The sequence below is a fragment of the Cyclopterus lumpus genome, chromosome 4 (assembly GCF_009769545.1).
Source record: "Cyclopterus lumpus isolate fCycLum1 chromosome 4, fCycLum1.pri, whole genome shotgun sequence".
NCBI classification, from domain to species: Eukaryota; Metazoa; Chordata; class Actinopteri; order Perciformes; family Cyclopteridae; genus Cyclopterus; species Cyclopterus lumpus.
Window position 1 is genome coordinate 3282428 of NC_046969.1, and position 12935 is coordinate 3295362.

Below are 12935 nucleotides of genomic sequence, written 5' to 3' on the forward strand. Positions count from 1 at the left end.
ACTCTACTAAACTTGACGAATATGAAGGCAGCGGTAAAGATCGTTTTGAGCTTCTCTCAATGAGGTATGCTAATTTTGACCAGTAGATTATTCTTTCTTTTTTTTATTGGTGCAAAATAACAACAGCATATGATACAATAGATAATGGAGCAAGAGAACATATAAAACTAAACCTGAGGATGTACTAATTGTATACAGAACATGACTATGTGTCACTGCAGAGAGAGGTGCAGAAACAAGAGAAAAGTGAATCTGCAATAGCTGCGACCATGTACAGACATGCATCCACGCCTCCAAAACAAGTCTTTCAGAAATTGTGAGTTATAGTAGGATTTGGCTTATGTATAGGGGGCACTCCGCTGAGATAATTCTTGAGTTTGGCCATGGTATGTGCATCTGTTCAGAAGATGCGTGCCTTTTTGCTACAGGCCACTCATACAGACACACCTCCTGTTTGCCTATAGGCATTGGAACAAACACACCTTCACGCCCACACACTGACTTCCATGACAGATTTCAGCCTCCAAAGGACAAATTTGGTGGGAAACCGAATTGACCGACAGTGAGCTAGAGAGCGGCTGGTAAAGAAGAATAAGACGGGTGGCTGTGCGGCTGTCTGGCGATAGCTGTGCTGCAGTGTGTCTAATTATTTGGGATTGACAAAAAATGTTCGAAAATTGTGCTGTCAAATTTAAGGGAGGGTATATGGGGAACCTGCCCTCTTCATTAGCCGTCTTGCATTAGTTGTGTCCCACAAGCATCCCATCACCACCAGGACCAGGCCAATGGAACAGTCTCATCAGCATCATAGGAAACGTCAGCACTTGTCCTGACAGTCTCTCATTCAGTGTCTTTCTCTTGTCTCTTGCACCACCACTTTGCGGTATGTGGGGGTTGAATTCACTGTGGTGGTAGAGGAGCCCACCACGGTGCTCTGTGAGCCAGCGGATGGGCTGCCCTTGCTGTACAGGACTCTTTGAGAGCCAGAGATGCCACTCTTCTGAGACAGACCTCCTGCCTCCTGGATAAGAGGCCCTCCACCGCTTGTTGACCCTCCGACCACCAGGACCCTCTGGGATCCCGAAAGCCCCCCTGCCTGCAGAGTGCCCCCCTGCACGTAGCTCATTGACCCTGCAGGGACCTTGCCCTCCACCATCATCATGGTCTGAGAGCCAGGGAGGTTCCCAGTTTGAATCAGGTTTGCACAGCCTCCCTGGAATCCACTCCTGTCCATCAGCATCATGTGGGGGCCATGGGCTTGTCCGCCGGACATCATTGTCTGCCCCTGAACAACCATGCCTTGGCCAGGTCCAGTCTGGGTGCCGTTAACCAGTACCATGCCTTGGCCAGGTCCAGTCTGGGTGCCGTTAACCAGTACCATCCCTTGGGCAGGTCCAGTCTGAGTGCCGTTAACCAGTACCATGCCTTGGGCAGGTCCAGTCTGGGTGCCGTTAACCAGTACCATGCCTTGGAGGTTGGTGGCTGGTGCCTCCGCCAGCACGACGGTGTTCTGAACCTGTGGCTGGACTACGAAGTGTGCCGGCTGCATCATAGGGCTGGTGGTGTAGTAGATGGGCTGCTGCTGCTGTGGCTGTAGCAGGAGCATCTGGCCTTGATTTGCCATCCCTTCGTTCACCATAGTCACCCCATTCCTTACTGTGGTCATCCCTTCCCTCACTGTGGCCGTGCTTTCCTTCATCACCTGAGTACCCTCAGATAAATCCCTGACAACAGTCGTGGAGATGGTAGGCTGCTGCTTGGGTGGAGGGGGCTGCTGTTGGATGGCCATTGAACTTGATACTGAGGTCTGAGTGTTGATGGAAGCACTGGGTGGAAGAGAGAACACTTGTTTGACTTCGGTTGGGATCTTCTTGCCTCCGCACACTTCAGCCAGGGTCTTGAACTTGGTCCCGAGGTCATCAAGGAAATCCAGGTCGTTGTCAACCTCCAGGAGGCTGCAGCAGCCCACTGAGCCAGCAGAGGAGCCCTGGCCCTCGTAGTCATAGACCAGAAGACCGTCCTTCCCTCCAAGGTTCTCGTTTTCACTGGTCACCTTCTGTTGAAACAGAAAAAGGAATTAATCACCTTTTTGGTTGATTGAGCATCCATTCTTTTGGTGTGAATGTAGCTGTCACCCAAAATCAAATATTCTCTTACGAATAGGTTCTTAAAGGTACATGCCAAACATGTTTTTGTTATGTCAAAGACATTTGCAGTTGAGTTATTTGTTACTACCATTGGCTACAGAAAGTACGAGTGCATATATGGAAATGATTGCTCACCTGAGAGTAGTACTGTCCCAGGAAGTTGTCTGGCAGAGCCATGCCATCATACATTCCTCCACCTACTCTGGATTCTCTGCCATCAAACTCAGAGTACAACCCACTGCCAATTGTCTGGTTCGCCATCCCCCATGCTTCTCTGTGGCCGCTTGCGTAGCCATCTCCATAAGCGTTCATCCCATCCATGGAGGCTACGGATCTCTGGAAGCCCATACCTTCCACGGGTGCCATTACTAACATATTGTTACCCATCACTAAATTGTCATCTATTTGTGTTGGCATGTTCAAGAGTGGCACCGCCTACGAAAGGCCAATAATCCAAATGTTAGAACAGAGTCAGCAGTTATTTTGCTGCCTCAAATCAAAAAACACTTCATGCAGCTTTCAAGCAGACATCATCTCAATAGCAAGTATATGCCAATATGTTTGCCAATATTCCAGTCCTCAACATTGAAGGTGGTGTGTGTAAAAGGTAGACCTACCGTGTTCTCCCCCTGGCCCTCAGTGTGGTAGTTAATGAGGTGGGATTTGGTGTCGAATGGCATCTCGGCAAAGCTCCCTGACCCAGCCCCGCCCCCCCCACAATTGCAGAAGAGCAGCAACAGAAGGGCGACTGTGAAAAGAAAAACAACAAAAGTTTTAGTCTAACCTAAGACTCCTCAAGAGTGCTGCGGGGACTGCAGTACTCAGTTTTAGTTAACCTGACACAATACGGTGCTTTCTCTCATGACAGGCAATTGAGTTCTTTATTACCAACACCGGGTGTTTCTATAACCATTCTAGTGTTTGTCCCATGTTGTAATTCAACTTTTCTTATGTAGAACGGTTCACTGACTCATTCTTCACTCAAGGGCGTTTACAAAAATGTACCATACATATATGTGGATACTCCAACAAATATCTTTGGCCTAAACTAGAATTTCATCTCAACTCCAGCTGTTTTGTCACATGACCCTTCTGCAGAATCTGCACATCACACTTACGTAGTAACAGCAGCAGGCCCAGGAGAAGCAGTCCAATGCCTGCAGGTCCTAACTCCGCTTCCCTGTTGGGCTGACCGCCGGCGCTTTGTTTTCCACACACTACCCCATCCTCACAGGTACAAACTTGGATCGTCGCCTTCTGTGGTTCTGGACAGGCCAATCCCTGCTGGTCCTTCACCACAAAGCTCACCTCATAGGAGCCAGGCCATATGTCCCCCACGGCCCTCAGGATAGCTGAGGTATCTGCCAGAAAAGTGTAGTAAGTGAAAGTGCTTTACTTTGAAGTTTACAGTGTACTGGATTAAAAACTAAATTGGGCTTTTCCACATTGTATTAGACATTCTGGTAGTGTACTGGTTCAAGATGCATACTAGGCACCTTCATCATGCATAGCAAACCACCCTCCCCTCCCCCCAGTTTAACATGGGGGTCTATGGGCATTGGCCCGCTTGTGGAGCCAGACTATCTAAGGAACTTCAGTTTTTGACACTTCCACGTTGGCTTCATTTCACAGAGACGTTTCTAACTTTATATTATATATTATATTTGTAGATTTGTAGATCTCAATACATAACTTTGCAATACTTAGCAGTCTTCTACTCACCATTTAAATGCTCCACATGCCATGTGCCCTGAGTTTCCTCTGGGATGATGGCAAACTCAAACGGAGCCCCGTTTGGGAAGTGATCCTCATCTGTTGCGCTGACAATAACTGCATCACTCGGGATACAGATGGTCTCTATGTTCCTGGTCAGGGAGGGGCAGTTGTCATTAAAATCCGCAACCTGGATGGCTACTGTGCCAGTCGCTGTTTTACCAGGCATGTCTGAATTGGAAAAAACAAAGCAAATACCAACGGATCATTCAGCATTTCCTTTGTTTCTAATTCCATGCTGAGACAAATGCTCCTCTGAAGCCATCCTCAGACCAAACTTAGCTCCACTGTTGGCAAGCCTGTAAGATTAGCAAAACGCTTGAGGTCTCACACCCTTCCAGATACTTTTCACTAAGAAAACCATTATTACAGCTGGAGCAGAAACATGCTGCTGTGTAGAGTGTAGCCTACCGTCTGAGATGCAGAGCACTTTAGCCATGTATGTCCCATTGATCAGGTATGGAGATTCTCTATCAGGCATCTTTTTCAGTCTGATCTCAGCTGTCTTTGAGTCGATGGTTAGCCAGTTGTTAGGGTCCAAGCCCTTGACATACCTACATCAGAAAAGGTCTGTGTTAGATAGTATCATGGAGTGTAGACAGCTAAGCCGACGTTGTAGTGTTAACTGCAGAGGATTTGTGTTTGTGTGAGCACTGACCTGACATTCTCTGCCGGTTTCCTGGTGTCTCCATCTATTGCCTTGTAGGTGGCAATAACTGTATCAATGTTGAAGGAGCTGCCCTCTGAGATGGGAATGGCTTTCACTTTCGGCTCGAAACTTGGCCCCTCGGGCTGGTTCTTCACGTTGATCTTGATTGGATAGGTTTTCCCTTTTTGCCATGATGATCCTCCGCTGCCTGCTCCGCCACCAGTTCCAGAAGACCCGCCTCCACCGGCACCGCCTCCACCCGCACCGCCTCCACCCGCACCGCCTCCACCCGCACCGCCTCCACCAGCACCACCTGCACTGGCACCAGATGCAATAGATCCGCTTCCTCCGACACTTCCCTCAGATCCATCATAAAATTGAGCGCTGTTCCTCACAGATAGTCCTAGTTCAAGATCCATCACATCCTCATAATCCACAGCCTGTGAGAAAGCACAAAGTTATTATTGACAGCTTTGCTGTTTGCACGTATTTGTCAATACAAGCTCAGAAATTCAGTTTGATGATGACTGAAATGCAGACGTGTTTTACATCCATCCATAAAGTTAAGTGTATGTGCCATGGATGAGTCGGGTCTTCACAAATAAACAAAAGCCGTTGTTTATTTTTAGATTAGAAATTATCCCAAAATGATGTTGGCTTATAAAATGTCCAGCAATAATGGGTCTGTGTATTAAAGAGATATATCTGTATTGTGTTTTTGTGCCAATATTGTATGCAAATCAGTAAATACAGATCAATATGATGATAGATTTATGTGAGAGTCCAAAAGCTACTTGTTTGTGTCTCTTCATATGTGTTGGTTTTAAAACTGGCAACCCCCACCTCTGGAAGGTGAGGCCGATGCAGAAATGCATTTAACCTGCATTCTCTTTTATGTCCATCAAGGGGCAACTCCTCTTGTTGTATAAAAGTTTATGAGAAAATGACTCCTCTCTTGATTTATTTCCTTAGTAAACCCTGTTACTCAGTGGTAGAGCAGGTTTGTCCTTCAATCAGAGGATCAGGGGTTTGATCCCCGGCTCTACTAGTCCATGTCAATGTGTCCTTGGGCAAGACACTTAACCCCAAGTTGCTCCCATAGCTGTGCCTACAGTGTATGAATGTTAGATAGTCCTGATGGGCAGGTGTCACCTTGCATGGTAGCTCCTCCCATCAGTGTGTGAACGGGTGTGAATGGGTGAACGATGATAGCTAGTGTTAAAGAGCTTTGAGTGGTCGGAAGACTAGAAAATATATGTACAAGTACAGTCCATTTACCATTCAAACATGAGTTTAAGGCCTCTAGTTTCAAGTCTTCTTCAATACAGCATGATGTTCATAAATGATGGTCCATTTAAAATAGACCATAAAGCAGGGTATGCTTTAGGGCGGGGCTACCACATTTATCCCACAAAAGACGGGGATACTCACACATCTGATTCTTGTAAATGAAAACTGCAGTACCTTGTCGAGCATCAGGATGCCCTCGTTGGTCTTGGGGTCTGTCGTAATGCTGAAGTACCCCGCCTCGTTGCCTTTGACAATTTCAAACACAGCGTCCCAGTTCTCTGTGTTCTTCACGTCCAGGTCCTCTGCTTTGAGCCTCATCACCTCCACACCCTTTGTGTTCTCCTCAATGCTGCCCTCATACTGCAAGTCAAACACATTATCAGATGGACGTAACGGGACACTTTTGCTGATTAGCATTTCTTTAACTTTAATGTGTGGTCTGTGATATGAACTTATCAACATTTCCATATATTCTAAACATTGAAACCATTGAACTCTGAAAACCCTCATGGAAACCATTCCCTCTCGCACCAATAGTGCACATTACAACATGTTGATATAGAAGAGTGAGAGACAGAAACCTACCATCTCCTTTTCCAGAGTGGGAAGGTTGTCGTTTACGTCTAGGACATTAATCATAACCGTTGTGGTTGCACTTTTTCCGCCTGCTTTGCCATTTAAGTCTTGACCTTGGACCGTCAGAGTGTACATATCTGTTGTCTGTAATCAGAAAGCGGGCTAGAATTAGAAGAGTTAGAGCAGGGACTCGGGACTTTACTGTATGTTTCAGTTAAATTCCCAAACTAATACAATAGCATTGCAAATGATCAAGTAGTCTAGTACTGTTAGGTAATATATTAAAAAACATGCACATTACAGGTCACAATACATCAAAGACAAATGTGTATTGTGATTGATTGATTAGATTAGCTGACATTGATCCTCAGATGGGGAGCAGAATTTCAGTTCTCTGTAATTGTCACTGGCTCTGTGGATGCAATCCATGCTTTACCTCTCTGTCCAGGGCAGCACTTTTGACGAAGATGGTCCCATCGTTCTTTATGTCGAACATGCCATGAGGTGGGTTCTGTTCTAGGATGGTGTAGACGATTTGAGAATTCTCGTTCCCTGATTCGTCAGCGTCGGTCGCAGTTATTTTCATAACTGAAGTCCCTGTAAAAACAGCATCAAAGGAAACAGTCGTTAACCTTAATGTAGATCCTTTCTATTATCTTCTTCAGTCTGGCGTGCTCTGATGACAGCAGACTGAAAGCATTATATTTCACCCTGGCTGATGTAACATGTCAGCAGGAAGAGACAAACCGAGCTGATTAATGTTGATACTGAATGATGACTCGTCCCATGGTTGAAAACCCAAGTGATGTCAAATCTACAAACCTTTGTACTACCAGTTAAAGCAGTTTATAAAGCTATTTTCACACTGAAGGAATCTTTGCAAGCAGTTTATTTTTATGATTTTATGAAAAATGATGAGTGGGTCAGGAATTCTTTCTGGGAATAATTAGGAGACTCTGTATTTAGCAACATAAAGATGCACAAACACTCACCTGCAATACTGAGCTCATTCACATTCCCAGGCTTGATTTCTCCAAACACTGGCGGGTTGTCATTCTCATCCACAACCTTGATGCGGATGTCAATTTTTTTCTCTGCATCGCTGCCATCTTTGTACTTAGCAACACCTGACAGCTGAAACAGAAATGTTCCTTAAATATCGTTGTCTCCATCATCATGAGTACAATATAGAATAGAACCGAATCGCTCCTGTATCACTCACAGTGTACGTGTCGATTAGCTCCCTGTCGAGCTTTTGGGTCACTCTAATAAATCCAGTGTCGGGGTCGACAACAAACACATTGAAGGGCTTTTGATTGGCACCGATGCCTTCTAGGGAGTATTCGATCTTGTCCGAAGTTTCAACATCTGACCGAATCTAAAAGGCACGAAAACAAGACCGGATCATTTCACTACACCGGAGAAAAACACTTTGCTGTCGATGGTAAGATCGTGCCCTGTTTGTCAGTTTGATTCAGAGTTAATAAAAGGTACAATCAAAGTGACTCACCTTAGCAATAAACTCCATTTCAGTGTAGTCTATATTTTCCGTCAGCGGCTTTGGAGGGAGAATCCATTCTCTTTTTTGTCTTACCAGCTTGTCTCCAGAGTTAGCAATCACCGCAATAACAGCCTGCAACACAATAGATGTAGAACGCAGATGAATCTTTGGTCCAAACATGGAAGGTGGCATAAACCTTAAGAAAACTGTCCAGTGTTCTGCTTTACATATTGAAAATATGTGTGTTACGATTCTTAATTGTTTTTAAGTTTGATCTGACATGAACTAAAATAGTTGGGAGAAAAATCACATTGTAAAGACCCAGTGAAATTAAAAATACATTATCACAGTCTCAATCCTGTCTCCCTGTTAATTGTTGTTAATTGTAATTTCGTCAAAAAAATATTCTCTCTTCTGTTTAACAGTTTGAAATGATTGATGACTCACCCTGGACTCATGGATCATAGAAGCTAACAGAGACATATCAAGGTGGGAAGAGTTGTGTGTTTGGATATCAGTGGGAAGAAAAACGTTGTTCTGTTTCTTTGCTCCTGATCCCACATCAGGTGAGGGAGGTGTGTCAAACTCACTAACATGACCGCGTTCTTATCACCACCGATATGCTAAAGGCTGACTAGTCGGCGTGATGGCGTTTAGTCGTCTTATTCAGAAGCTTGTTAGCAACCACCATTTTGACACCTAAAAGATTGTAAATTCACCAAAGGGGTCGTAAATCTCCCCATTCTTTAAGTAATTTAAATCTTCTAAAACTTAAAAAAACTTTTTGCTTCCTTTTTCAACTGATTATTGTCTGATAGTTCGACCTGTTTGTCTCTAATGTATCTATCTTTAGTTTGAATAAAGTCTCATGGTGTTTCCAGTTATAGGGGCTGACGCAGGGCCCTTCCCAGTCTGAGGCTTGGGGAGAAGCACGTCATTAAATTCCATATGCTCAAAAGAATGAAAAGTTGTTGCGCTCTCACAAGAACAAAATTAACCCGGGGTAGTCAGCGAGGTGTCAGCACCGTCTGCACACACCCATGTAAATAAAGAAATGCATTCACTTCCTGTTGCTCATGCAGGGTTCAGTCCGGCTGAAACTTGACCTGCCGGTTTGCCTCTCCAGCAAAGACATGTTGAATTTCGGTCAAATTGGATCTTGACCAATGGTTCTCAACCAGGGGCCCTTGAGGGACCGTCAGGGGGTGACCAGTCCCAATCCACTTTTTAGAAGTGAGCCCAGTGTGAGTAAGAGTCATCAGACTGTCTATTCTGATCATAGGTTTCACTTCCTCCACAGTTATTTCCTCAAGATGTAGTTGATTACTTTCCAATTCTGGTCTTAATCACCTCTAACAACCCAGATCTTTTCAGATTGAGGACGCTGAGGATATATCCTTGACGTGAAAAAGATGTGGAGTTCTGTGACAATATCAGGTACTAAAAGAGACACACCCTACCGCTCCCATCAGGTTTAACTGAGCCTCACCTATTCAGTCAGTGCATGGGCATGTCGTAATGACAGAAGAGCTATGGGAGACTTTGGGTTCCCTCAAAAAAGGAGTGGTCTCTCGTCTCAGTGAGGAGGAAGGAGAAAGTCTCACTCACCAGGTATCGCTATCCTCTCTCTCACCTGGATGATTATGAGGGATTATGTTATGACACCTGCACCAATATCAGGCCCCTTAAAATGGTACCCATGCCAATAGAGTACTTAATTGTACAACTTGTATTCTACTTCATTTGATACCCATCGTGTGACTGGAAGCATTAAGTTGCATTCTAATGCCAACCATGAACCAAATACAACTACGCCACACTCGACTAGCTGGTGTTCTTGTGGGCCAATCACACGCTGTATTATATCTAACAATGCTTGCGATGATTGGCTGAGAACAAACCCATACAAATAGTCTTTTTGTTTCCTAGATCTGGGCACAAAAAGGATCCATTGCAGGCGTTGTTTGTCGTTACTACTTGGTACACCCTAATAATTCTTCAGTCAGAAATGATGTTATGATGTTCTGAATCTGTACTTTAGCATCAAAGTGCAGAATGGTCCGAAGTAGAACGATGAAGCATAATACTTGGTCATGAAGTTTGCTGTGTTCGGAGCTGGTCTCTGATACAAATACACTTTTGTTCTTGGATTATCTTCTGCCAAGTAATCTGTTACTGATGCTCCCAGCATGAATGGGTGCATGAACCCTTCCTCTGCTCTATGAAAGGCGTGTGACATTATCATCATAATAATGTTTTAAATAACATTTTAATAATCCATCTAAATCACACTGACCACTTTGAGGTTCACCCAAGGGAGCTGAGTGAACCAATGTACGGGAAGTGATCTCACATCCGCGCTTTGTTATTAAGTACACCAACTCACAAGGCAGGCTTTGACATGTGTCTCTGAACACAACCAGAACACACCTGTGCGTTGCCATGGCCGCCAGGTATTTGTTCGGATCAACACAGACACGGTAATTAAGCCCATGATGTGAGCTTTTTTGAAGAATACGTCCCGGAAAGGCAATCCGACTGGAAATACTGGTTTGTGGAAACAGAGCGGATAGTGTGTTGGTTGCTTCTGCGTCAAAGCTAAACCTTTGAACGTTCTCTTTACCTGGAGTTGAAACCAGTCACTCAAACTTAGTCTACGTTCAGAGTTTAACAAACAACAGTTTCCAAATGTCAACGCAGCTTGAACCCACAGAAAACCCGCAGCAGTTTAAAGACAGAAAGGTAACTCACCGTCAGTAGTAGCAGGAAAAACACTGGGGAAGAAAACCCAATCATGGCTGGTATCCGTAACAAGTGAATGTCTAGAGTCCTGGTGGTGCTGGTTAGAGTCCCAGACTGACTGTGATCTGATGGAGACGAGGAGGAGGCTTATGAAAGAGGAGGGCTGCACCTCACACACGCTCTCGCTCTCACACACACCCTTCAGGAGAAAGGGTGTGTGTGGAGGGGGGGGGGGGAGTACTACTTCTATGGTACTCAATAATAACCTTGTTATAAGTACAAAGAAAAGAATAATTGAAGCGACCTCAGCCTGGATGGATTACAGAACAGGCCTATTGTGTCAGGGACCCCTCCACGCTTCATCGACGAAATGTCACTCAAACAGACCAGGTAGAGTCAAAATGACCACAAAAAACATAAAAGGACTTCAAAGAGACACAGAAAAACTACAAAGAGGACTAAAACTGCAACAGACAGATGCGAAAGAGCCACAAAGAGACTCACAACGACTATTAAAAGTGGCAGAACAACCACAAAGACTGCAAAATGACTACAAAAAAACATAAAACAACTCCAAGAGATGCTAAACAACTATGAAAAGGGGCAAAACAATCATAGAAAGAGACACAAGACAACCACAAAGACACACCAAATGACTGCAAAGATACAACAAACTGACTTTAAAGAGACAAAACGTAACTACAAATAGGCCACTGACTACAAAAAGACACAAATCGACAACAAATAGAGACTATAAACTATAAAGCTATACAGTCTCTGTGACTTGCTCCGGTGTAAGAGAGGCGGTTGGGCCGTTTGCATGTCTGTGCCCACTGGCCCATTGTCTCATAATCCACTCAGTATAAATGAGTCAGATAGCTTCTTATCTAGACCTGATGTTTAGTGAATATCCTTCTCTTATGTGGATTTGTTTGTAGTCAACACATACAACCAAGTAAACCTACATTTAAACTGATGTCAGAAGTATTCCGAGCTGATACGGACATCCTAAACTGACACTAGAAGGGAACATAAAGCGTCCTAGTTTGAAGTGTAGGGCCACTGACCAAGCGTTGCTGAACGAGTTGGGAATGAAAAGATGTTGCTTGGACACATCATCAGTGAAGAACCCGGGATCGTAGGGTGTGTGGGGTCTTTAATCATCAGATACCCTCGTCTGGGTGACCCAGCCGGTGAGGGTCAGCCTCTGACTTGTGGCCACGGATCCCATTTCCGGATCCACAGCCGCTGCAAGGCCTTGTTAGCAGCCTCCAGAATGTTCTTGGTGGCTCGTCTGCTGTTGTGAATGGCCAGCAAAGCCCCGGCACCCAACTTGGACTGGCTCCCAGCAGGTTCTCAAGACTTTTCTCCAGCACTCCGTCATGAGATCTGCGTATTTCATTATTTGGGCTTTAGGAGGCCGTAAGTTCCAGCAGGACCACTTGCTTTGTAGACTCCGAAGTTAACACCACGTCCGGGATGAGCGGAGTGTTCCGATGTTTTCTGGGAACTTGAGCTGCCTAGGTCGTCTTTGAGCATGAAGCAATCCCGAAAGTACAACTCCTATCTTATTGCGGCAAACAAGAGCTAGTACATGCATCTTTTCCCACCCCTCCCCCATTAGGAGGCTGAAAGTATCATGGAAAGTTAATACTAATACTGTCTGATATGGTCAGCGATAAGAGAAACCTTGTGTCTGTTGTTTGATCGGTTGCCATGCCAACTAACCAGTTAGTGAAGTTAACCAGATTTGTAAAAACGTCTGTAGTTGTGTTCTGTGGTTGATTTTCATGTTAGTTTCGGTGGGCTGTTTTAAAATAGAAACCTGGAATATATATACTTTTTTAAATATAAGGTGAAATATACAGTGTAGGGAGATTTCTGCAATCATTTTACCATAATGGAATAATACAGCCAGAGTCTGAACTGAGAAGGAAAGAAATTTAAAAGAACCAAAGGTCATTTCTTTGATCTTGGGTTTTGGCAACAAGACACATGATTCAAAAGAGGAATGTTTTACATTACTAGTTGACATAAACAGACAGGTAGGGCGTGGTGTTGTTTCTTTTGCTGAATGCAGGTGTGTCCGTGAGTCATACAGACAGAAAAATTAAAATTGTTTTCTGTGTCTGTATTGGAGTTTTGGTGCCATTGGCAAATTGGCACATGTGACGATATTGTAAAAGTGGTTGGTGCCTGTTCCTACTTGTTTTGAGATTTCCAAAGACATTTTGTTTCACTTCCCAATGTTTTATAG

The 12935-nt window shown here is 44.5% G+C and overlaps 1 protein-coding gene across 1 annotated transcript; it reads right to left on the minus strand.

Moving 5' to 3' along the window:
• Nucleotides 1-429: 429 nt before the first annotated feature.
• On the minus strand, nucleotides 430-10797 carry dsg2.1 (desmoglein 2, tandem duplicate 1). The gene is made up of 14 exons (XM_034531423.1): nucleotides 10688-10797; nucleotides 7946-8068; nucleotides 7658-7813; nucleotides 7428-7569; nucleotides 6872-7032; nucleotides 6445-6579; nucleotides 6034-6219; nucleotides 4579-5009; nucleotides 4332-4474; nucleotides 3870-4091; nucleotides 3266-3508; nucleotides 2765-2895; nucleotides 2283-2582; nucleotides 430-2056 (listed from the first exon to the last, which is right to left on the minus strand). The coding sequence occupies exons 1-14, from the start codon at nucleotides 10730-10732 to the stop codon at nucleotides 845-847; spliced, it is 3630 nt and encodes a 1209-aa protein (XP_034387314.1). The 5' UTR covers nucleotides 10733-10797; the 3' UTR covers nucleotides 430-844.
• Between the last annotated feature and the right edge of the window lie 2138 nt (nucleotides 10798-12935).

Coding starts and splice junctions, on each gene's coding strand:
- dsg2.1 (XM_034531423.1), bottom strand. CDS start 10,732: ATGATTGGGTTTTCTTCCCCAGTGTTTTTCCTGCTACTACTGACG. Junction 6,580..6,871: donor GTGCTGCCCTGGACAGAGAG/GTAAAGCATGGA, acceptor TTCTGATTACAG/ACAACAGATATGTACACTCT. Junction 5,010..6,033: donor GCATCCTGATGCTCGACAAG/GTACTGCAGTTT, acceptor GCTTTCTCACAG/GCTGTGGATTATGAGGATGT.